General features: G+C 55.4%; 1 protein-coding gene across 7 annotated transcripts in view; it reads right to left on the reverse strand.

Moving 5' to 3' along the window:
- Positions 1-24,111, reverse strand: part of TNRC18 (trinucleotide repeat containing 18) — an 83,741-nt gene extending 59,630 nt beyond the window's left edge. For 2 of the 7 annotated variants that reach the window (XM_059155090.1, XM_059155089.1), the window contains exons 1-3: positions 23,722-24,111; positions 21,084-21,516; positions 1,388-1,543 (exon numbers count right to left, since the gene is read on the reverse strand). In XM_059155090.1, the coding sequence (XP_059011073.1) occupies positions 1,388-1,543; positions 21,084-21,270 (343 nt within the window). In that variant the 5' untranslated portion in view covers positions 21,271-21,516; positions 23,722-24,111. Of the gene's footprint in view, positions 1-1,387; positions 1,544-3,036; positions 3,175-21,083; positions 21,517-23,721 lie in introns of those variants that run through there. The other 5 variants (XM_059155091.1, XM_059155092.1, XM_059155095.1 and 2 more) reach the window with 4 other exon arrangements.
- Between the last annotated feature and the right edge of the window lie 1,882 nt (positions 24,112-25,993).

Genomic DNA, 25,993 nt, shown 5'->3' on the forward strand with positions numbered 1-25,993 from the left:
CCACAGAGAAAGCAGACTCCTCCGAGGGCCCACGGAGAACGAAGGCCCAAGAGCAGCTCAGCAGGGCCCAGAAAGTCAGGCAGACTGGTGGGCTGGCGGGCACTGGGCACTAGGGGAAGGTCCTGAGGCTCTGCCTGGGCTGGGGGTCCTCTTGGACCACAGGCCTATCAGAGATCCTTGAGACGCCGGTCCCACATGCTCCCAGCTGCCCCCAGAAGACCAGAGATCCAAGGCCTGACCCTGGCCGCAGAGAACCCACGCTCCTCCCACAGTGCCCTTAATAATGGCGTTCATGGATAATGGCACGTTAACAACAATCACAGAATAATCAAGACCACCTAATGCTCATGATCTCTTTCTGCCCCTGAAACACCACATGGGATCCCCCCCTGCCTTCTCATCTGGGAAAGAGACCTAGCAATCCCTCTCTCACAGCTGGTCGGGGGTGGGGGATACGGTTAAGTTCGGCTGTGCAGTGCGTGCACAGGTCTGTAACCATTTCTACATGACTAGTGTTTGCGACACGGGAGAAAAAGGAGTCAAGAAGGTTAGTGGTACAAACTGGCAGCACGGAGACACCAGGCAGCCTCTCTGCTCTCCAGGCCTCCCCCCACCCCCGGTCCTGCCCTGGCTGGCTGAAGTGGGAGGCTCAAATGAGACCCCAGTCCCAAAGGACTGCCCACCATCCCAGGCCTGGAGAAGCAGGACCACCCCCACCCCACAGGGGGTACAGATGATGACAGGGACTTGGTGAGACTCTGGCAGAGGACATGGGCAGACAGTGAGCCGTGAAAAGCCCAGGAAAGCCCTCAGCCTGCAGCAGATGCTCCTAGGACCCAGCATCCAAAGTCCATCAGAGGCGGGGAAGGAGCTCAGGGTCCCCCCCAGGCCCATCTCTTCACTGACAGAGGGGAAGTGTGGCCCCAGGGGGATCCAGGATTTGCAGGGCTCCCAGATGCCCACAGCTTGGAGTGCCACTGAGGAACTGCCACAGGAGAGCCCTCTGGCCCTGGTCCCACTGCTCCAACAGTGATTATTGAGGGACCCCAGGGGTCAGTGATGAGCAGAACAAACTAGGTCCTGCCCTCAGAGCTCACTCTGGTAAGAAAATATCTGTCTTCACAAGTGAGAGGTGCACCAGGGAGGGGAGTCCGCTGAGTCCTACAGGATGAACAGTGGGTGAGTTAGGGGCTGCAGCAGAGGGAACTGGCTTGTGCAAAGGCCCTGCGGCAGGGAGCAGAGGAAGCACTAAGCGTTTGAAAACCAGCAGGGAGGCTGAATGACCAGGGCTTGCCCCCCACCCCCAGCCACCGCAGGAGAGATGACCGGAGGTGGAAGGGACAGCAGCCCACAGCCCTCAGCTCCGCCCACCTGGCACACTCCTTACCTTCATGGGCGTGAGCGGCCCACAGCTGTACCATAGGCAGGTTGCTGGGGGTAGGGGAGCGGAAGGAGAGGTCAGAGGGCAGGGGCACGGGGCTCCCATGGGATGAGGCTGAGGGCCCCATCCCGCTGGCCACAAAGCTGCCCAAGAAGGCCTCGCCTGCAGAGAGAAGGGGGGGCTGTCAGGCACCCACCAGGCCCCCACTGCCCGGCCCAACACCCCGAGTTCCCCATGTCTCCCCCGCTTCTCAGAGCTGACACTGGCAGGAACACCAAAGAAACCTTCCTGGCCTGCCCCAGACCCTTGGGCTCAGGACAGGCCTGTCCCCTCACATACCCAGTATTTGAAAATCCTGCACACACAGCCCCAGAGGAACAGGCCAGAAGGAAGCCCACCACCACGGAAGGCCCTCACCTCCGAGACACCCAGTGCTCGGCAGGAGAAGACAGTCCCCCCAACCTGCCCATGAAAGCTGAGGTACGGCTGGGGGCAGGGACCTCCTGAGGCAACAGCGAGAATAGGTGGGAGGTGGGGGTGGGGGCTCAGGGTCTACATGACATATAGAGCTCCCAGTTCAGGAAGGATCCCACCCCCTACCTCACCGGTAAGGACCCTCCTCTGAGGAGCTCTGAGCCAGCCTGGTGAGGGAGGAACTGTGCACCCATTTAAGGCATGAGGAAGCTGATACTAGGGGTTGGGGGGGGGGTGCCTGGTCCCTCAGCCAGGGACCCGCCGCCGGGGACACACACCCAGCAAACATCCCAGGACTACAGCGAGTCAGCGAGAGAAACAGCACAGGAAGGAGAGCCCCAGGCGTCCCACCCGACGTCCCTCAGATGGGGCATGCCGTGGCCAGATGCCGCTTGGGGAATAATGCGCAGGGGGCCTGGGTGGAAAGCACCGGGCGCTGTCACACCCCATGCCAAGAGGGACACCCCCTCACTGCCGCCCCGAGGAGCACTGGCCCTCGGGATCCATACACCCCACCCCTCAGGAGAAGATCCCAGCAGGCCTCCAGGTCATGGGCCAGAGGGAGCCTAGGACACTTGGGCAAGGGACTGCCCTCCCCTGACCTCAGTTTGCTCATCGACAAAATGGGAACACTAACGTCTCCCTTAAGAGGGAAGCGTGACCTGAACAAGAGTAACAACGCAGCGGTAGCACCCAGTCTGCAGGGATCCCGAACCCTCCCCCAATGCCCCCAGGAGGAGGGGCAGAGGCCTGTAAACAGAGCTGAGCCGGAGGATCACCAAGCATCCAGCAGAAGCTAGTCTCCGCATCCCCGGAAGCAGGTACTGTCTGCAATGACCCAGAGAAGTGACTCTAGGGGGGCCCCAGGTCCCAGGCCACAGGGGGTTCCCAGAGCCCTGTCCCACCTCTGGGTCTCCCGCAGCCCCGTATGCAGGGTCTGTATACAACAGGTGCTCACTCGCTGCCTCCCTGGTGCACAGGATGCCAGAACGTCCATCCCACTCCCTTTGGGGGGGCACGCGGGGAAACCAAGGCTGCAGGGGCAGGGCTTCCGCCTTGGTCCTCCAGAGGGGAGACAGCAGCAGGCAGGGGGAGCACACCTTCTGGCCACATGTGCCATCCAGCACCCCGCGTCTGGGGAGCCCCCCATGCTCCAGCCCAGCCTCACCCAGCCCCCTCACCGGACTCCAGAGCCAAGCCTTCGGGACCGAGGGCCATGGTGGCCGAGCAGTACACCCATGTGGCCCCAGCCTGGGCAGCAGGGCCTCTGGGCCCCGCTAGGCCCCAGGCTTCCTCCTTGGCAGGCAGGCAGGCGGGTAGAAGGCTCCGGAAGCCGGCAACCAGAGGTTTGCGCAAGGGCTTACATCAGCCACCAACTCTTCCTGCCTCGGGCCGTGCGGAAGCCGGGTGGCCCAGGCCTGCCCCTGCCCAGGCTTGTGAAACCCGCCCAGCGGCTCCCAAGGCCTGGTGGGGCGTTGGTGCCCGGATGCCACCAACGGCTCCCGCCCGCCACAGGGGCTCAACGGTGCCCCAACTCCCTTCCCTGGGTCCGGCCAGGATGCTGGTGCCCCGGAAAAACCACGGGCCAGTGCACACCCCTCCCAGACCACAGGATCACAACCATGTCCAATGGACACGCCAGCCCCACGTCAAACCAGCCCCCGGGTCGCCCTGAAGACCCCTCCCAGGGGCCCCCCGGCCACCACATCCAAGCCTCCACCAGTGACACCTGGTTACAACACAGACCCCTCCGTCATCCTCCCTCCCCGCCACATCCAGTGCCCGGGACCTGCCCGGCACGTAGCAAGTGTCACTTTTTGGACAGCCGACGGGAACAGTTTCTAATGCCCTCGGGGCAAAAGCAGTAGACATGTCAGGATTAGGAGAGAGGGTAGGTATACCCTCTGACCCCCAAGGACACCATGTGCCATCGCAGGCCATCTGGCTCCATCTCCGGGAGGCTTGGTGAGGCCCGGCCCCCCACCCCAGCAAAACTGGTGCTCTCCTCGAAATCTAGCTATGCACCCCTGCTGCTCCTCACACCCACCCCTGGGGACCCACTGGACTCTCCCTAGACTTGGCTGGAAATCCTCCCATCTCACACCCACCCCCGGCAGAGCGCCAGGCCAGCTCCCACCCTGATCCCAGGCTGCCCCCTGGTGGCTAGACGTGCCACCTGCTCCGGACGTCCGGGGAAACTAATGCCAGCCACCCACAACAGACCATGATTATCCTTGATCATCCTTCGGAAGAGTAACAGCAAACACCCTACCAACACGGACAGGAACCTGGCATCACACGTGCCTAAACCACTTCACTGCCCCACGGGTCGTTTCTGGAATCTTCTCACGGGTCTGAGGACAGCCAACAGTCTCAAGTCATGGTGGTGCCCCCGGCCAGGAGCAGAGCTGGACCCCGGAGCCCACTAGGGTACCCGTCAGAGGGTTCCCGCCAAGTGCCCAGCTTGCCAGTCACAACAGACCAGGCAACCGGGCCCACAGCCAACCGTGTCGGCTGCACGCTATCTGTGCGGACCCTACAGGAGCCACCAGTACTTGTGGCTGCAGAGCAGGGACGTGTAGCTGGTGAGGAAACACATCTTTAATTTTATTAAATTTTAATTAATTTAGACTTCATTTAGCCACGGTCCAAACAGGAGTGGGGAAGGGCATGGGGCCTCTGACAAGCCTGGGAAGGGAGGTGACAGAGGGGTCCCCAGGGATGACAGGAAGACCAACCCTAGTTCCACTGCCCATTTGCTCTGGGACTCTGGGCAGGCTTCTGAACATCTCCAGGCTGTGCAAAGTGGATCACAGAGTAAAAGGTGATTTGTGGAATGCTTCTGTGAAGTCCCCGGCAATGCTGGCCCAAAGTTTTCACTCTGTACCAGGACAAACCCTGGGGCTCAGAGAAGTAAAGCAAATGCTCAAGGTCAGGGTCTGAGTAGGGCAGCTTCCTCTACCCAAATTCCACCTGCCCCTCCTTAAAATCCAAGTTTACTTTTATTAATTTTTTTTAAGTTTTACTTTCTATTTATTTATTCATTTATTCAAGGGCGAGAACGCACAGGTGGGAGAGGGAGAGAGAATCGGAAGCCAACTCTGCACTGAGCACAGAACCCCACGAGCGGCTTGATCCATCGACAGTGAGGACCACGTCCTGAGAGGAAAGCCAAGACTCGGACACTTCACCCAGGCACCCCTAAAATCAATTTTTTTTTTTAAGATTCTATTTGACAGAGATCACAAGTAGGCAGAGAGGCAGGCGGTGACGGGGTGGGGGGGAGGAGCAGGCTCCCCGCTGAGCAGAGAGCCCGATGCAGGGCTCGATCCCAGGACCCTGAGACCCTGAGCCTGAGCCAAAGGAACTGAGCCACCCAGGCACCCCCTAAAATCAATTTTTAATTTAGAAACCAGAGAACTGGTGACTGCCCATTATAAATGCACTGACTACAACTGCATCACATACTTTCAAACGGCTCATTGTGCAGGGTTTGAATTTCACCTTGAACTGAACAAGCAGCCACAGGTAAGCTCTACTCTCGACGTCTGATGCCAGCAGTACAGTGTCCCCCAGGGGGCCAGGCTTGACCCATCAACCAGCCTCCCTGCCCACGGTGCCCCAATGCCCAAAGCAGTCACCCATCCCGGCTCAACCTCCCACAGCCCTGGGGCCGCAGGAACCTTCTCATCCTCATTTTACAGACTGAGAAACTGAGGCTCAGGGGTTGGTGCATGGGGGACCATGTTGTTTAGGCAATGCTACTCCAAGCCCTCAGCTTGGGAATCCCACTGTGGCGGGCCCTTAGCTCTAGCCAGCCACTGCTACTTGGACCCTGAGAGAAGGGAAGCCCCCACGGGAGGTGCTTAGAAAATGGTCTTCTCCCTCTCTGGTCCCCAGTGCCCCAGGGAGAAGGCAAGAGCACCCTGGGTGGGGGGGGGGCAGGGGCAAGAAAGGAGGCACAGAGGCCCAGCTACGTGTAGTGGGCCCCCTCCACTGTCTGGGGGAGGGGTTCAGGGTCCCTCTGGGAGCATGAGCAGCAGGGAGCTGGGCAAGGGGACCTTAGCCCGCTTCCTGCCCTCCCCAAGCTGAGACCCACCAACATCCCTGCCCCTCCCACCCCACATCCTGCTGGCCATGGACAAGGACCTCAGGAACAGGAGGGAGCCAAGAGCTGGGGGATGCTGGCTAGCCTGCTTTCAGCCATCGCCACCCCCTCACTGATACCTAGAACACAGGAAGGGTGTCAGGGTTTTGCTGCCACTGAGGCTGGCTAAGATCACCAGAAGGCAGAACTCGAATCCAGACAAGTTCCACCCTTCTGTCTGTCCATCCATCTGGTCCATCCATCCATCCCTCCCTCAATGCTTATGTAGGGCTACTGTATGCTAGGGGCTGGGGAATGAAGTCGACCCAGATGTATTATGTAAAGGGGCTGTGCCCTTCCCATCCGCTAGCAGAACCCCCCCACCCGGAGTAACAGTGAGGCCACCTCAGCTGGCTGGGGGCCTCCCACCACTGTAACCAATGGGAGTCACTGAGAACCCCTCTAGAAGCTGACTATATAAAATGGGCACCTGAAGTCTTCACCGGTGGGAGCAGGGAAGGGTACTCAGGGTGGGTACAAAGGTTTAGTAAATACTGAAGGACTTTATCACTGCAAATGGGCTGGGCTGGAACATGGAACAGCAAAGCTGCACCGGCTGCACCCCAGGGCCTTTGCACCTCAGCCTGGAATCCATTCCTCCCTGCAGATACGGCAGATCGTCTGTAAACTCCCATCTGTGTGTGTGTGTGTGTGTGTGTGTGTGTGTATCACTCCCCTCTCTAACATCTCAAGTCACACTTGATGAATTCAGCCTTCCCTAACCCTGCTGTTTTATTTATTTTGCTAACCACGCTATTTTAGACTGTGACCCACCCCACCCCCACACCCTTTCCTGAATTATTTTTCTCCATAGTGCTTATCACCACTGATCATACCAAATACACATTAATCCCTCCTTTATTGTAGCTCCTTGTTTACTTACTGTCCCCCTCCACCCACTGGCGCAGGAGTCGGCAAGCTTTTTCTTGCCAGCGCCAGACAATAAATCATTCACGCACCGGGGGCCTCTTCTGCCTGCTGCAGGGAAAGCAGCCTCGGACACCACTTCAACTATTGGGCTTTGTTCCAATAAAACTTTATTTACAAAGACAGGAGGTGGGGCGCCTGGGTGGCTCAGTCTGCTGAGCGGCTAACTCCTTGATTTCGGCTCAGGTCATGACTTCAGGGACGTGAGCTTGAACCCCCATAGGATTCTGCCTCAGCATGGAGTCGGCTTGAGATTCTCTGGCTCCCTCTGCCCCTCCCCCTACCAGCACCCTAAATAAATAAAATCTTTAAGGGGAACAAAAAGCAAACAGGAGATGGACCTAATCTGGCCAGTTTGCAGGCCCCTGCGTTAAAATGTGGCTTCACTCCACCCCAAGTGCGCCCTACACTGCACACACAGTAGCTGCTCAATTCGGATTTACGGATGGGAGGGATGGGCAAGGTCAGGATCAGCCAGGGCTGAGGGAAGAAGAGGGGGTGCTTTCAGCCAGCCTTAGGCTTGCTAAAAGGCTTCAAGCCTTTGCTTCATTCTGTCTCCCCAACCCCCTCCACCCTGCTGGAGGGGTGGTGTGGGGGAGTTCTGAACCCTTTCGCAGATGAAGAACTGAGGCTCTAATTCCAAAATCTACACTCTAGCACTCAGCCACACCACCCGGACGCCGGACTCTATTTTCCTATTTTTCCTCCCCATGGCCCCTCCCCTGAACCACAACAGAAACACACACACTGTCCCTTTCTGTTTAAAAGGTTCTGGCCTCGGAAAAAGAGCCTGCATCCTTGACGGTCTCACCAAAGGCTATCAGAACATCTCATCAGCAAGATCAAATCAGGGTGATCGCCCAGAAAAGAGCTCATTCCAGCCCCGAGCACGGACATGTGACTCAGGCGTTTCTATGACAGCAGCTGAAAATAGTGTGAGGACCCTCCGGATAAAATGACCTTCAGACTCCCACTGATCCTGAGATGCTGGGACTTCTGTAATATCTGAGCGGGGGGGGGGGGGGGGGGGGGGTTGCCGCCCTCGCTGCTGTATAAAGAGTCTTATCATTCAGTAAGAATCCTAAGCAAATCACCAACGACAGTAAATGGCTGAATCCGGTGAAAATTTGTCGTTAGGATTACAAAGAAGTATTAAAACGGGATGATGTCATTTTCCTGTATCGAATGAGCACATGTGGGGTTTGGTTGTGGGGAAGGAGGGGGCGAGGCGGGAAGCAGCCAGGGGCGGGTAAGCAGAGGGCCAACCTATCCCCAGCTTTTGGAAAGCAAATCAGCAGAACTCTTCAAGGCTGGGAAAAGGCACAGACCCACTTTTGGGGGTCCCTCCCAAGGAAACCACCAGATGCACTTACTAGGATGCTCACTGTGGCCAAATAGATGGAGAGTTTCAGTGCACTCCAATCCAAATTCCGACAGCTGTGTGTGTGTGTGTGTGTGTGTGTGTGTGCGCGCGCGCGTGCGTGCGCACACACACACATACCCGCCTGCACAGTCCCCAAATGTTACATACAAATGGAAAGCAGAATCTGGGAGTGGTCTGTCTGTGCACACCCATATTCTCTGGAACATTATTCACAAGAGCCAAAAAGTGGGAGCCTCCCAGGGATCCGCTGGATAAACAGAATGTGCCCCAACCATGCAACCGGACATGATTCAGCCTTAAAAAGAAAGGGAGCTCTGACATGTGCTCCAACACGGACGAATCTTGAGGATGTTACGCTAAGTGGAAATAAGCCAGACACAGAACGACAAACACCGAGACAAAAGTTGGAGACCTCTTCTATGAAGTCCCTGGGGTCGCCAAGTTCACAGAGACAGAAAGTGGAGGGGCAGGTGCCAGGGTCCTGGGGTTGAGTCCCACCTCTGGCTCCCTGCTCAGCAGGGAGTCTGCGTCTCCCCTCCCTCTGTCGCTCCCTCTGCCCCTCCTGCTTGTGCTTTCTCGCTCTCCCTCAAATAAATAAAATCTTAAAACAAACAAACTAACAACACACACACACACACAGAAAGGGTCAAAAAGAGCCAAGGCGACCTTGACTTAAGGATGGAAAACAACGTGGGAGGCCTTTGCTATCAAACACCCAAAAGTAGAACACCCACCCGAGGGAGGCCTGAGTGCCATCGGCACAGGGGTACCTGAGCAGACTTGAGACAAGCCGGTCCACAAACAGCCCCACAAGTACACAAGCAGAGAAAAGATAGTGCCGTCAATACACGTGGCTGGTCAGCCTGGACATCTGTGCGGGAAAAGCCATGATAGAGCCCCTAACTTCACACGGCACGTCAACACCAGTTCTAGGTGGACGGTGGGTCTCCACCCAAAAGGCAAAAACAGGAAAGCCTCCAGAAGAGCCACACTGGAAAATACCTTCACATCTGGAAGGCAAACAAAGGTTTCTTACAAACCGTAAGAAAACACAAACCAAAAGGCTGAGATTGCTATACGGAACTACACTACAACGAGAAATGTCCAGGGGTGCCTGCGCGGCTCTGAAGTTAAGCGTCTGACTCAGAGTTCGGTTCAGGTTCATGGTCTCAGGGTCTGGCCCTGATCTGGCCCTGCGCTGGGCTCAGGATTCCATGGGGAGCCTGCTTGAGATTCTCTCTCTCCCCCTTCTGCCCCTCAGCCCTCTTGCTCTGGTCTTATATCTGAAGATAGAAACTTTTATTTTTTTTTTTTATTTAAAGATTTTTATTTATTTGATAGACAGAGAGAGATCACAAGTAGGCAGAGAGGCAGGCAGAGAGAGAGGGGGAAGCAGGCTCCCCGCTGAGCAGAGAGCCTGACGTGGGGCTCTATCCCAGGACCCTAAGATCATGACCCGAGCCGAAGGCAGAGGCCCAAACCACTGAGCCACCCAGGTGCCCCTGAAGATAGAAACTTTTAAAAAATGAGAAGTGTCTATTCATCCCAGGACACCATTAAGAGAAGGAAAAGGCGAGCCACCCCGTAGTGGAAATAGATCTGTGCATCACGTCACCAGGGGAGGGTCTGTATCCAGAATATATAAAGAACCCCCACAACAAGGAAGAGAAAGACAACAGAACATAGAAATGGGCACTGGGAAGGTGGCAAATTCGTCCAAATAGCCAGGAAAATGACTACTCTGCCTCTCTGGGGTTTTTTAAGTTTATTATTTTTCAGTAATCCCTACACCCAACATGGAGCTCGAACCCATGATCCCAACATTACGAGTCACGTGCTCCCAGGGCCCTGGTATTCCGCCTCTCAAACCGGGGAGGAGATGTGAATTAAGAGGGGTTAAGGTCCATAAGGAATGTGGGACAATATTAAACATGAATACACGTGGGGAGGAGGTGTAAACAGTCCAGCTACTCTGGAGAACAGTTTGGCAGAACATGGAAACCTGCCCCCACGGGGATACACCCAAGGGTGAGGCGCAGGAATGAGCAGAGCTAGTCCAAATTTAAGAGGCTAACCAAGGGTAGCAGTTGAAATCCAGAAACAACCCAAACGTCCATCACCAGCTGGATAAGCACACCGTGACATCGCCACGGGAGGAACGCCTCCAGCAAGACAACCTCCGCCCCAAGAGCAGGGCCACGGAAAAGTCTCACTATAAAAGACACACACGAGACCATACACTGCACACTTCCTCATACTGCACATGAAGTGTGTGGACAGACAGCTCAAATCTCTAGGGGTTCGATGGGATCACCTGGGGACAGGGAAGGGGGAAATGACCCAGGGTTATGTAGGCGGGGGGGGGGGCTGTGGGGAAAATATTAACAGCCGTACATCTATGATCTGTGCCCGTTTCTCTGTGTATCTTAAACCCCAACAACAAATATCCACAGAAGGTAGGTCGGGGGCAGGAGGAAAGCATCCAATCTGAACCTTAACACACAGTGAATATCGCACTCTGGGTAATTTTTAACAACTCTCAGACTGAGAAAAATCCGCACAAACTGAAGCAAGTACATAAATGAAAATGAGGCAGGAGAGGAAAAAGGAAAGAGAAAGAAAAATTCCTACCCAGGACCTAGTTCTCTTCAACCCCGAGCTTGCCAGCAGAGAGCTCAGGCCTCACTGCTAGATCCCCTGGCTTCCCAGCTGTGTGGCCTCGAGGGGGTACCACAACCTCTCTGGGCCTTACTTTCCTCTAAAGTAAAATGAAGGCAGCGGGACAGGAAAGAAGCCGTGACTGCAGGGCTGGGACGTGAGTAAGCAAGACGGATGGACAGAGCTCCAGGCTGGGATGGTGGGCGGACAGCTTTCTCTACATTGTCTTGATCTGTAGCTGGGCCACTGCCATTGTCCCCCGGCTCCCATCAGTGTAACGGGAGGCAGCGGTGGAGGTTCCCCCCAACCAAGCAGAGGTCTGGGAGCGGCAGGAGCCACCAGGCCAGATCAACCAGCTCCAGCAGGGCCTTCCCGGGAGGGGAGGAGTCCTGCTGGGCCCGCCCCGCCTTCCCTCCCCAGCTGCCTCCCCTGCAGCTCCAGCTACTGGGTTCTGTTCCTCCAGCTCCCTCTCTGAGTCACCGCCTACCAGGCCTCCCTCCCCGTTCTGCTGGGAGCCAACCCCGACACACACACACACACACACACACACACACACACACACAGACACACACACACCCAGGAGGTCAGACCCCAGCAAGCATTCTCCAGCTCCCCGCCACCAGAGAAGGCCTATCTGGCTTGAACTCCAGTCCCACTTCCAAGGACCCCCGGCAGGCTGGGACTTTGCCTGGCCCCAACCAGAAGCCCAGCCCACAAAGTAGGTACTCAAGTTGAAATCAAGGGAATCGCAAAGCAGCCCAGAGGGGTCAAGGCCACAGCCCTCACGGTGATATGCAAATGCGTCTGGGGGGGGGGGTCAGGGCTCCCGCCCTTCTCACTTCCACACCAATTACAGAGGACTTCCTTGCTGATTTTTCCCCTCCCTTGCACCGAGGTCTAAGGCCTTCTAGGCCCAGGCCCGAAAGTTAGGAGTCCTGTTGAATGGAAATGGCAGGAGCCAAGGAATGTGGGCACCTGGGCCAGGGGAAGGGGAGTGGGCTGGATCCCAGAAGCCCGGACAATACAGATCGGTCCCGACAAACCCTTTCCCAAATGCCAGAATTTCATGGGAACGACAGCCATGCGGTTTACAATGGAGAGAAAAGAAAACAAGACAGGAATGGAAAGGAGACCACCCTCACCAGGTGGCTCAGTCGGTTGAGCACCTGACTCTTGATTTTCGGCTCAGGTCATGATCTCATGATCTCATGAGATCTCATGATCTCAAACCCCCCCACCCCACAAAAATCACACTCCATGCTGGGCGTGGAGTTGGCTCAACACTCTTGCTCCCTCACCCTCTAACCCTCCCCCCCACTCACCTATAGGTGTTAGTCTTTAAAAAAGAAAAAAATGGGTGCCTGGGTGGCTCAGTTGGTTGGGCGACTGCCTTCGGCTCGGGTCATGATCCTGGAGTCGCGGGATCGAGTCCCGCACCGGGCTCCCGCACCGGGCTCTCTGCTCAGCGGGGAGCCTGCTTCCCCCTCTCATTCTCCCTCTACATGCTCTTTCTCTCTCTGAAATAAACTTTTTTTACTTTTTTTTAAAGATTTTTAATTTATTTGACAGAGATCGCAAGTAGGCAGAGGCAGGCAGAGAGAGAGGGAAGGGGAAGCCGGCTCCCTGCCAAGCAGAGAGCCCGATGCAGGGCTCGATCCCAGGACCCCAGGATCATGACCTGAGCTGAAGGCAGAGGCTTTAACCCACTGAGCCACCCGGATGCCCCAATTAACTTTGTTTAATTATTTAAAAAAAAAAGAAAATTATAAAAAAAGAAAAGAAAAATGTGGTGGGAAGGGAATTACAAAATACTGACAGAATTAATGTTAATACCAAAAAATTACAAAAAAGAATTCATCCTGAGGGACCTGTTTCCAGATCAGTATGGCCTATGGAGTACCCAAGAGAGCAAATGGCAAAGGAATCCAGAGTAAAGCACATCCATGCTCAACGTCAGAACACCCGTTCCATGCTCAACGTCAGAACACCAGTGATGAAAAGAAAAGTTACAGTAAAAAAAAAAAAAAAAAAAAAAAAAAAAAAGGAGTAACAATGTTAACTACCTACCAGGCTTATTTTGTGCCAAATAATGTTTTGGCCTTTATGTGTATAAGCCCTTTCAATCTTCATAGAAAAGGTAGGCACTATTCCTCATTACACACACACACACACCCCTAAAGCATGTCCAAGACCACATGGCCAGTAAGCGGTGAAGCACGAATTTCAGTAATTCTAAAAGATTTTAAGCATTTAGAAAAGAATTTAAATTTAAAAAAAAAAGGTTCACAAATGAAGGTCAAGAATCAAAATAGCATCACACTTCAGTAACACTGGAATTTTTATTTTTTTTAAGTTTTTATTTATTTATTTGACAGACGAAGATCACAAGTAGGCAGAGAAGCAAAACACGCAGAGAGTGAGGAGGAAGCAGGCTCCCCGCTGAGCAGAGAGCCTGACGCAGGGCTCCATCCCAGGACCCTGGGATCATGACCTGAGCCGAAGGCAGAGGCTTTAACCCACTGAGCCACCCAGGCGCCCCAACACTGGAATTTTTAAAAGGTGACATTGCAAGGGTGCCTGGGTGGCTCAGTGAGTTAAAGCCTCTGCCTTCGGCTCAGGTCATGATCTCAGGGTCCTGGGATCGAGCCCCGCATCGGGCTCTCTGCTCAGCGGGGAGCCTGCTTCCTCCTCTCTCTCTGCCTACTTGTGATCTCTCTCTCTGTCAAATAAATAAATAAAACCTTTAATTCCTTCAAAATATTAGAGGCAAATTATTTCCAAAATGCCAGTCAAGTATGATGGTCACATTAAAGGCATTCTCAGGCATATTACGTCTCCAAAAAACTTGCCTTCTGTAGATTGATTCTTTCACAGAAGACTACTGAAGGATGTGCTTGACCAAAACAAGGAAGTAAGGCAGAAAAAAAGGCAGGCAAGGGAGTCAAGAAACAGGAGGTCTAACACAGCAAAAAGGTAAAGGGAGTCTCAAGGACATTGGCTCCGCAACAGGCCCAAGTATCAAGCAAACCACACTGGAACAGGAGGATGGAAAACTCTAGGAAAGAAACCTCCAAGAAAAGCAGCAGCTCACACAGATCTGACCAAATGAAAAGTGCTCTAAGAAACTGGAAGAAAGAGATTCTGAGATATTCCAGAAAAAAATTTTTAAAGGCAATTAATAACTCCAGGAAATAAAAAAGTGATTTTCACTATACTATAGCCTGGCTCAAATGTGGACAATATTTACAAGGCCAAAGCCGTAATAGTACACCTGGTTTAAACACAACTGTATAGGGAAAATAAACGTGGTGGGGGGTGTGATAAAACAAGATTAATATTTACTAAGTGCTTCTTTTTTTCTTTAAGATTTTATTTTTTTATTTGACAGAGAGAGGCACAGTGAGAGAGGGAACACAAGCAGGGGGAAGGGGAGAGGGAGAAGCAGGCTTCCCACTGAGCAGGGAGCCTGATGAGGGGCTCGATCCCAGGACCCTGGAATCGTGACCTGAGCCAAAGACAGATGCTTAAAGACTGAGCCCCCACTAAGTGCTTCCTATATTACAGATACTGTTTTAAATGTTTTTCATGTTCTTCACTATTAAATCCTCACAAAAATCTCATGAAATAGAAACTACTGTTTTCCCTCATATTACAGATGAGAATATTAAGGTACAGAGAAGTAAAGAAACTTGCCCACGGTCTCACACTAATAAATGGGACAGTCAAGAAAGACTCAGACTCGGACAGCCCGTTGGAAACCTTCATCATCCACACAAGTCAACAGAGAAACATAACCAGCAGCAGAAGCAAGTTATTACATAGAAATAGGGATGAAAAGGCCACAAGAAATAGCCAAAAGACTTAAATTAGGGAATCAAGACTAGGGAGATAGGAAGCAGGGGATGGCTAGTTTTCTTCATAATCCTTGTAACACTTACTTAAAATGAGGCGGAACTTTTACTCTAAGGTTTATATTAAGCATAAAGCAGAACTGCACACTGTCAAGGGAGGGGAGCTTTATAGTAGGAAGACTATTTCCCAATAAAAGTTAAAAAAATAAAAGAGGTGGGCACCTGGGTGGCTCAGTGGGTTAAGCCTCTGCCTTCGGCTCAGGTCATAATCACAGGGTCCTGGGATCGAGTCCCGCATCAGACTCTCTGCCTACTTGTGATCTCTCTCTGTCAAATAAATAAATAAAATCTTTAAAAAATAATAAAATAAAATAAAAGAGGAGAAATGTTTAAAAGGCACACACAATGAGATGCTAACACACAACCCCCAGCATGAACAGAAGCTGAAGAAACAGACAATGTCTTACTATGGGCAAAGACACGGAGGCACCAGAACACTACCACTTAGAATGGACAATGGTGCAAACCACTAGGAAATTCACAACTATTAAGACTGAACGTACACCCTGTGACCCGGCAATCTGCTCCTAGATATTATTTCCAAACAGTAAGTGTGTACATATGTGCACCAAAAGGCCATGTTCATAACCCCAGTGTTGCAAACACTGGAAACAATCTCAGTGTCCATCGACAGGCGTGGATAAATGGTGCTATTTTTATGTATCATTCTCTACAACAAGAGATCAGTTACTGCACACACCCAAAGATGGATGAATTTCACACATAAAACACTGAGCGAGACCAACCAGAAATAAAAGAGGGCTTGCTGTGTGATTCCACTGATAGAAGTTCAAAAATAGGTAAAACGAATCTAAGGTAGCAGAAATAAGAATGATATTGGAGGCAGGGCTGATAGTCCCTAGGGGGAAACATGAGGGAGCCTTCTTCTGGACGCTGGAACCATCCTGACCTTGAGCTTGTTGGTAGTTACATGGGTGTTCTCATTTTAGAAATATGCAATGTTCTCAACACTCCCAATTGAAGCGTATTACAGTGTATCTGTTACACCAAAAAAAAAAAAAAAAAAAAAAAAAAAAGAGAGAGAGAGAGAGAGATTAAATTAATGGGTTCAGGTTGGGACCTTGGGAGCCCCAGGAGCCCAAGGGCCATATACACAATTCCAGAGGCCCCTGGAGAGGACCGGACTAGAACAAGGAATTAACTTGTTAGCCTGATGACTTGAGTCATCAGTTAACGATAACAGTAATTACAGCAATCACTTTTACTGTAACTTTTGCAGAGTGCCAGGCCTAAGCTAGGCACCTGGAAGGGACCTGCTTGATCAAACGTCACAACCGCGGAACACATTTAGTACCGCGAATGGCCCCATCTTACAGATGAGAAAGTCAAGGCTTAGAGAATGATTGCACACCCAGAACGTGCAGAGAAGTTAGATGGCAGACTCCAATCTAACCTCAGCCCCTCCCTAGGCCAACCTGGAGACTGCCGGGCGGAATCTTTAGATGGCTTGTGAGGGCCCAGAATGTGCCAGATTGTGAGGGTGCACCGCGAGGGTGTTTTGTTCATGTTCACTAACTCATGAGGACTGACTACGGGGCCAGGGCTCCCTGCAGCCCCTGGGGAGGCCCAAGACCTGTCTGGACACCAGTTCCCACGCCGCCGCCCCACTAAAGCTGGGCTGGGAAGTCCAGGACAGGGGTGGAAGACAGGGCTCTGTGTGACCAGAAGGGAGCTAAGTTTGCTCCCACCCCCGAGCTGGTCACTTCCAAATCAAGAATGCTTAAAATCACCACCTTCTCCCCAGTTCTGTTCCTGCACATCTCCCCCCCCACCAGCTTTTCTCCACCTTTTCCGCCTTTCTGGATCCATCTGAGCAGCCCAAGCCTCTCCCAGGCCCCCAAACCCTGGCTGCCTCCAACCTCCTTCCCTGGCCACCGTCACCTCCCCAACCGCCTCCTCACCACTATCTACCAGACAGCCTCCAGCTGGCAACCCAGACGAATTCTGTGAAATGCTTATTCTGAAATAATTTCAAACTCCAAGAGAAGTTGGAAGTAGCACAATGACCCGTCACATGACCCTCCCCAGGTCCAGCCCTCGTGAACTCTCTCACCCTCTACGTTACCCAGCATCCGTGAGTCCGTGATGTATCCGTGTCTCCCATACGTATAGATAAATTACAGATACTACTTTTTCTCTTCCCGAGCCATTCCTGAGTCAGCGGTGGCCATCGCATCCCTGTCCCTAAGCATGTCAGCGTTCTTACTTCCAAAAAGCAAGGACATTCTCTTCCAAAAGCACTGTACAGTTATCAACTTCATGAGACCTACTATTGATCTGATACTATCAGCTAATCTACAGCCCATACTCCAATTTCATCAATTGCCCCCAGGATGTCCTTTAGAGCAATTTCTTCCTTGATCCAAGATCCAATCGCAGGCCATACGTTGCCTTTTGCTGTCACATTTTTTTCTGTCTTTTAATCAGGAACATTTCCTGGCCTGCCTTTGTCTTGTATGCCACCAGACACTTTATTTTTTTAAAGAGTCCAGACCCTTTCTGTAAAACGTTCCTCACTTCGAATCACTACCTCCTTTTAAAACCCTGAACTGCCTTCTCAATTCCTCAGCGTGAAATCCCAAGACCTCAACACTGGTCTTTGGGGACCTGCAGGGTCCCCTTCCTGCCCTACCCCCAGCTCCCCCACCCCACCCCCACCCACTGCCCTGCTCCTATCGACACTCACTCCTGGGAGACCCTCACTCCAGCTCAAACAGACCTCGGCACACTCTTTCCTTCACAGCCTGTACCTCTATTTAAAAATTATTTCCTTCGCTGATTTGTGTGCTCGCTGCCCAGCCCCCACACTAGGATGGGAGCTCCAAGGAGGGCAAAGATTTTTGTCTGGTCATTGCCAGAGCAGTGCCTGGCCTGCCGGACGCACTTGGAAATGGTTTGCCGAACCATGTGAACAAGAAAGGAAGCGCCTGGATGGAGAGCCAAAGAACCGGCAGGCTCAGAGAGCCAGTGGGCTGGGGAGACCCCTCTGGAGTCCAGAACCTCCCCCAGGCCTCTGCCACGCTTCGAGCTGCTTCGAGCTTCGGGCTGGAGGAGGAAGCACCCAGCACATCTCCTTTATCTCTTGATCGCATCACTCCACCAGCCAGTCCCACTGATTAATCTCTTTAAATCAATCCCAGTAGGCCGACGGGCTGGATTCCAGAGATAGAGCTGATGCGCCCGGGAAAAGGCCCGTGGCCCCCTCCCTATTGTCCACTGGCCAGTCCAAAGTGCATGGCCTCTCTCTCCATACTGATCCCTGGGTTCCACCCCCCATTCATGTATCTTCCAGGGCCCAGCCAGCCCCAGGAATGGGGGCAGGGAGAATAAACATCCAAGTACAAAATCCTGCTAATAGGTCTTTAATTGCAGCCTGAGGAGGACCTGGAGTCCAGGCCTCCCAACCCCATAGCAGAAAGGCAAGCCTACCAGGTGCTTGTCACTTACTTGTCCATTTCACTGACTCCTGCTAACATTTAAGGACTCACTGGCTACAACAATACTCAAGGTTATGGGAAAAGTAATGGCTAACCAAAGCTTTCATTCTTGACCTACCTCCTCTTCTGCCCAGGAAAGGGTACAACCCCTCAGCCTAGACCCATGATACAGGAAAAGCAACTTCTCCTGGACATCTTCACTCACCACAACCCCCATCAACACCTGCTTGCATGGGGTCACAGCCCAGCCCAGAGCTCTGGAGCAAACTCCCTCTGCCTAGGAGGGCTGGATTTACAGGCACTCCCACCTACTCGGCCTGAGCAGACTGGGAAGGGGTCCAGAGATAACCCGACCTCTCGCTGCCTTGCTGTGTGACCCAGGGCACAAGGCTCAGTCTCTCCCTGGTTCCCAGAACAAAAACAAACAAACAAAGATAGGGCTGATAACGCTGGCCAGACCTAAGTTGCTGACAGCCAAGTAGGAGAAGCGCCTCAAAGAGAAAATTTAGCACCTGCACCCAGCAAAGAAAGGGGGAGGGGTGCTGGGTTGAGGAATTTGTAATCCACCCCACCCAAGCAATGAATGGGAAGCAGCTCTCCACCTCCAGGCTAATGGGATTAGCACAGGGCTGGGCTCTAGGCGTTGGCCTAGGGTCCAGGGTCTCCCAGCGGCCACTCACGGTGGGAGGAGTAAGGGGGAGCACCAGCGCCCTCCGGGCCTTCCTTCCCAGGTGAACACAGGCCAGCCAGCTCTTCCCAGAGCCTGCCTGCTACTTCCTCCATGACCTCAGCGGCCAAGCACGCAGAAGTCAGGCAGCTCCAAAAGCAGGAGGCCCAGAAGACGGGCCTTTGCAGCCACATCCAACTGGACTTCCTCCTCCTGCCTGCTAGTAACCTCCTGCATCAGCCTCCCCATCGACCCCATGGGTGTTACGTGGTCTGCCATGGGGCTCTGGCTTGCTGCAGGCAGACCCAGGAACCCCCTTGATAGGGGCTGTTTGCACTGTTGCTCATTAGGGCTTTTGGCCTCTGGTCAGGCAGGAACCAGACTCGAGATGGGGCGCCCTCTCCCTGACTGGGGGAAGGCAGAAGGCCAGCCAGGAAAATCCAGGCTCTGACTCCCAGGCTGAAGAACTTGGTCCTTGCTCAGGACTGAGTGACCCAATGAGCTCGAAAGACACGGGAACACAAAAATTACCTTGGCCTCTGGGGGCGCGCAAAAGGGGATGGCCCCAGCGGCCCTTTGTACCCCAGGACAGCCCAGACCCCTCCTCTAGAATCCCCGCACCCCTCCTTCACCCACAGCACACATTTGAGAGAAAATCGTAGCCCTCGTCATGGACCCCTGGGCGGAAATGTGGCCGCAGCTGGGGGGGGAGGCCGCACACGCAGGCCCCGAAGCCAAGACCCAGTCCTTGCGCCCCCGCGGGTGGGGATGTATGCGCTTGCTGCCCCCAGAGTGCCCCTCCCCTGCCCAGCGCTTCACAAAGGCCCTTTGTCCCCCCCGAGCCCCGGGACTCCGGTTCCTGAAAAGTTCCATGAGAAAAATCAAAGAGAGGCAAAACCCGGCGAGCGCGGCCTCGGCTAGAGCGGGCAGGATCGGTGGGACAGGGCCAGGGAGGCCAGAGGCGTCCCTTCCAACGCAGAGGGCGCAGTCGGTGGCTTCCCGGAGAAATCGCAAGCCTCCCAGTCTACACTCTGGAAGTGGGAGAGATGGATTTTTTTTTTTTTTTTTTTTTTAAGTGAAGCGTAGGACGCCTGGCGAAGAAGCTGGAGGCAGCCAGGGGAGGGACCGGGTGTCCTTCGGAGGCAGGTCTAGAGGTCCCCTGGTCTCCCTTCCCGACTGCAGCGGCCGCGTCCAGCTCCAGACAAGCTTCTCCTGCCCGGGTGCCATCCCTAGCGAGCCTGAGCAGCCCTCTCGGAAAATGGCAGAGGCCTCCGGGCCCTCTCCGCCACCTCCTCCCGCGGTTCCATGTCAGACCCAAGGTTTTCCCTACGCGGCTCGGGGCCGGCCAGATCCGCTCCCACGCCGCTTCCTTCCCCTAGCTCCGGGATGGCGGTGGCCCAGTTTCTGCGCCCCACCGCGCTGCGCGCCCGCCGGAGAACACCGGGTTCCTGGTGTCGGAGCTGCTGCGCTCCTGCCGGGGTGTGAGTTCTGGGACAGCCGCTCTCCTCCCGCAAGTGTCCGCCCGCCGGCTGGAGGCCGAGATCTCCGCCCTCCCCACAGCCCCACTGCTGAGGGGTGCCCGGAGACCACGCGCAGTGCGAACGGAGGAGCTGGAACGGAACTGGGGCCCACGGGCGCCGGGCAAGGGCGTTTGCCAAGAAAAGGATCCGAGCTCGGGGAACGGATGTCTCAAAGGGTGTGGAGCTGGCTTATTCTTTTCTTGCTCAGATTTTGAAACCCCCAGCCTGGGCTGGAGCCGCAACGCAAGGGCCCCGGGATTTCGCCCCGGTGGCTCGGATTTCGGCAGATGCGTGTGCTCTGGGAGGGCACCGGCGCACCGGGGAAAGGGGAAAGCAACCAAGCCGCGCACCCCTTTCCCCCGGGTCCTCGGGACTGGCCTTTGTCCCGGGCCCGGGGAGCTGAGCCTGTCCTCACTCCCGTGGACCCGCCGAGGGAAAGGGAGGTGCCGCGTCTCTGCCGAGAATGCCCAGGAACAGGCCGAGCAGTTTTTCCCGGGCCTCCCTCCCCAGGATCCCGCGGGGACCGGAGTGGACGGCCACAGCGCGGGGCACTTACCCGGGTGCGGGTGGAGATTGAGGCCGGCCATGTACTTCCCGGGCGGCAGCGGGCCGGGCAAGCCAGAAGCGGGCAGGCGTCCGGCCGCAGCGGTGCCCACGCGGTGGCTGTCCATAGCCAGGCCGGACAGCAGCGGCGGCGGGGGGCCGTGCACGGACCGCGGGGGCCCGAAGTCTCGGCCATCCATCCTCCGCGGGAGTGCCGCAGCCAGCCCCCCACCCGGCCCGCGGGCCTCGCTCAGTGGGACCTAAAAGTTCGGCCTCGGCGTAGTCCCAGAGTCCTCGGGCAGCGGGGGCTCCGCGGCGTGCATGGCGGCGGCGGCCAGCGGGGCTTGCGCTCGGCTGCGGGCCCGCGGCCCGGGGCGCACAGGCGGCCGGCGGTGGGGCCCCTCCGGGCGGCCAGGCGGAGCTGCGCGAGGCGGCGCACACGGCGTCTTGGAAGGGAGAGGAGATGGGCCGCAGAAGAAACGGGGTGGGGGGGGGGAGGAAAAAGGAGGGGGGGAAAAACAAAGTTTCAGAAAGTCGTCTTGCCGTTCGGGGTCGGGGACTGCGGATCGGGTGGCCAGAAATGAAATCGGGGGTAACCCCTTTTCCATAAAAAGTAAAAATCCGGGCGCCTGGGTGGTTCAGTGGGTTAAGCCGCTGCCTTCGACTCGGGTCATGATCTCAGGGTCCTGGGATCGAGTCCCGCATCGGGCTCTCTGCTCAGCAGGGGGCCTGCTTCTCTCTCTCTCTCTCTCTCTGCCTGCCTCTCCGTCTACTTGTGATCTCTCTCTGTCAAATAAATAAATAAAATCTTTAAAAAAAAAAAAAAAAAAAAAAAAAAGTAAAAATCCATGCTCCTTCCTCCAGCGGATTCAGGCTCCCCGGCACTTGGCTCGGTAAGTGGCCGGCGGCGCGCTGCGCCCCAGCCCAGACTGGCTCGGCGGCTCACGGGTCCTCCCGAAAGTGGGAAAGGCCCCTCAGCCGCGCCCCGGCTGCATAAATACAAAACCTCCCAAGTGGGACTGATTCCTGGCCGTCACATGCTGGAGGGTTTCAAACCGCGAAACCTTTTTCCACGAGCAGTTCGAAATCTCTCCCTAAACCCTGTGTCACTATCTGATCCGGCAAGTTTAATATTTAACCTTCTTGGCCCCTGGCCTGCCTATTTTGAGTCTGCTTTCCCTAAGCTCGCCCTGAGCCACCAATTAGCGTTTTTTGTTGTTGTTGTTGTTTTGGTTTGGTTTGGTTTTTTTTCGGGAGAGAAGGTGCAAAGCCAGTTTATTATTTTTAAAGAGACTTCGTGCCTCCTCCCGCCGCCCCCCTCGGGCCACTGTGAGTCGCAGAGTCTGAGTACGAGGACCCGAGACGTGGCATTCTCGCCCCGAGGACTGGAAAGAATCCTTCAAAACAAGCTTTGGTTTCATTTTCCAACGCCTTGGCCTGGGAATCCTGCGGCCCGAGGACGTGGCCTGGCGCGGGGGATCTGGGGGGGAGGGGGGCGGTCAGAGTGGAAGCAAGGGGCTCTAGGGTCTTGCTCCTACCCTAGCTTACCACCCCCAACCCAAAAATAATCTACAAAGAAAACCTTCGCAACGCGGGCAGACCAAGGGGCGCCTCCCCCAGCGTTGGGTAAATCCCCCTGTAGCTCCAGTTTAAAGCTGTTTGTTTAAAAGATTTGTCCTTTGCCGATTCCCATGGGGGCGGGAGGGGGTCTTGGAGCCAACCGTGCCCTCGCTCTCCGTCTGCCCGCAGCAGCTCGGATTCCAGATTCTGGGAGGCCCGGGCGCTCCTAGAGCCGCCGATCCACGCCAAAGCCACCAGCTCCGGGTGCCCGCCCTGAGCCCCGCGACCGGCGCCCAGCCCCCCGAACTGCAGACCCCCTCCGCCGCAAACCCCCCCGGTCTCCTTCTCCAGCCTCCCTCCCCAACTTCGCTAAGGGTACTTATTTTAACCCGGTTTTGGTTACAAACACCCCCTTCCCTCCCTCCCTCGCTCACTCCCATCAGGCTCTGGTTACCAGATCCGCGTTTACTTTGGAAAAATCTAAGATCGCCACATCCGAGGATACATGTCTTAAGGAGGCGATGAGCTTTCCGTGATTTTTTTTTTTTAATGTTCTTTGTGTAGCTTTCTTTTTAAAAGCTAGCGCTTCGGAGGCTGCCCCGACGCCCCACTTTGGGGAAGTCGAGGTGAAGGCCCCCGGAACACCCTCGCTCTGGTCGAGAAGCTGGCTCGGCCATCTGCGGGCTCCGCTGCGTTCTCTCTACTTTTCTCCCCCTCTTAAATGCAGTTAAAATGGCTGAATTCCGGCTTTTAATTAAAAACAGCCTATAATCGAAAACGTCTCGGCGTCCCTGGCTCCCCCGCCGCCTGCCGGGAACCGAGAAGGGAACCGACGCCCCTCAGCTCGGCTGGGCGGGCTGGAGCGGGGCTGAGGGCTCAGGTGGGCGCCCGAGGCACCATGGCCCGCCCCCACCCTTCCCAGGGTGCCCCCACCTCCCCGACGCCGGTCCCCGATCCAGCTCTTGGGGGCCGGAGAGCTGCGGGGATCCCCCCCGCGCTCCCCGAGGGGGCGGCGGGTTTGGGGGGTCAGCCGGAGAAGTTTGGAGACCGTCGCACCCGGCCAGGGACGGACGGGCGGCCCGGCGGCGTACCTGGCGCGGCGGGGCTCCCGGTCCTGGGCTCCGGTGACTGCGACTCCGGTGGTGGCCCCGGCTCCCGGCGTGGCTAGGCGCCCGTGCTGCCCGCCATCCCGCGGCTGCTGCTCCCCTTCGCCACCCGCAGCCGCCTCACACTTTTTGCCCGCCTTTCCTTTTTTTGGTAGAAAACCGCTCCCTGGGCCGAGCGCTCGGCGCGCCAACTCCTCCGCCCTCCCGCGGCCCGGCTCCCGCAGCCCCCGGAAAAGCCAGCTTTCCTCCCGCGGAGCTCCCCGCTTTTTAATAAAATCCAGGTAGCGCCGGTTTAAAGAATCCCAAATCTCCATATACAGCCCGGGATTGGAAAAGGTACATTACACAACCCCCCTTTCAAGTTCCTCTCGCTGGATCTAAAAAAAAAAAAAAAAAAAAAAAAAGCCAGCGGGAGGGGGGAGGGGGCGGCTGGGGGAGGGGAGTACTCTCCAGCGAAGAAACACGCATTGTTCCCGGGTGCCCGCCTCCCCCCCCCCAGGCCGGCCCCCGGCCTCCATCTATTGGCCGCGCCCACCGCCAATCACGCGCATGTAAACACCTTGGCCCTCAGCCATTCCTATAAAACCAATTACGGACCAAGGGGCTCCAGCAGTTTCCAGGCTCCCCACGGCGGGGCTGAATGATCAAAACTGGTGGTGAGAATTTTTCCCGGCCGTTTCTAGGCAGCCCTCCCCCTCCACCAGCTCGGACCCCCCCCTTTCCTCCCTCTCCTCCCTCTTCCTACCCCCTCCCTCGGCGTCTAGGCTGAGTGATCAAAATAGAGGAAGATGGTTGTCGCCGCAATCCAGGGCTTTGCAAGGCGCGGTTTAATGGGCCGCCTGTCAGCTTCCTGCTCGCAGGAGGAGGTGACAAGCCGAGCGAGCCGGGAAGGGCCTGGGGCCCGGCGGGCTGCACCCCGCGCCCGGGCCCTGGCCCCCTACCTCCCCTGGGGCGCGCCTTCCAGAACGCGCGCTGGAGACGCCAAAACAGACAAGGGCTGCTTTTTCCCTTTTTAACTCCCCCTTTTAAAACAAAGCAGCGATTCATTCCTTTTCCCCCGGCTGCGCGGTTGGGTGGGATGGGCAGGCGTGAAGGCCGTTTTCCTAGCCTCGGCCTGCGGGTCCCTCCCTGAAACGCGGTGTCAGATGGTTACTGATTAATATTTTGGAGAGGCCGCGGCGGCGGGTAGCGGGTGAGTCTCTAATCTTCTAAAAGGGGTTCCTATAGAAACGCGGGCCGGGACGCGCCCCCCGCTCGGCCCCGACCGGGGCCGCGGCGCTTTGCACCGCGCGCCCTTCCCCAAAGCCTTTCTTTGCGTGGGCGCTCCTCTCCCCTTACCCCACCCCCCAAAAAAATCAGAGCAGAAAAAAGGATTAGATCGGCTGAGCGCGAACTGACTCCCTCTCGATTCTGACATTTCAGCCTATTAGCATTTCTCCACGGGGCCTTCTGAAACCTATTAAAGTGTAATATTAAAAACCTCTTGGCTGGGGTCCTCTCTCGCCTTCCATCCGCCGCGCCCCCTCCAGGGAGGGCGAGACCGGGGGGGGAAAAAAAAAAAAATCTGTTGAGCTCAGAGGAAGCAGAAGCCAAGCCCAAAAAGTGCTTGGCTGGCCGCGGCGGCGGGAGGGGGAGGGGAGCCCCAATCCCCCAGACTTTGTACTTTTATTTTGCGCTTTCAGCAAAATCCTTTCTGGGTTGAGTCGCCGGGAGCTGCCCGCGGCAACCTACTTGGCTGCGGGCGCTAGGACTGCGGACGCGGTCGGAGGGGCCGCCTTGGGGCCCCGCACCCTCTCTACAGCCCCGCAGGGACCCGTGCCCGGCTGGGCATTACGTACCCTCAAATGGAAGCTTGGAGGGGCAGAAATCCTTGCCGATCCTGCCTCGGAGAGCAACCGCGGTGATTAGATTTTAATTAAAACAAGAGAAGCCCGCTCTTTCGCCCCGCGCAGCGGACTCAGCGTTTTCGCATCGCTGGGTCTTTTTTTTTTTTAATCCATTTTTAAGCAACTTTTCTGGAGGGGGGAAAATGAGCTAGTTAGCGCCCGTTTGTTCTATTTTCTTTTCTCCACTTTTAGACGAAAACGGGGAGGGGGGATAGGCTTGGAGAAAGCGAACTGGGGGTGTCTAATTTAATTCTAGTATAAATTTGAGGAAAAAAAGTTCAGCCTCTTGAGGGCAGTTTCAAGTTGCCCTTCCAGGAGCCTCTGCGCTGGTTTCGAGGCTGCCCTCTTTTGGAAGCTAGAGCTCCGCAGTG

The sequence above is a fragment of the Mustela lutreola genome, chromosome 17 (genome assembly GCF_030435805.1).
Source record: "Mustela lutreola isolate mMusLut2 chromosome 17, mMusLut2.pri, whole genome shotgun sequence".
NCBI classification, from domain to species: Eukaryota; Metazoa; Chordata; class Mammalia; order Carnivora; family Mustelidae; genus Mustela; species Mustela lutreola.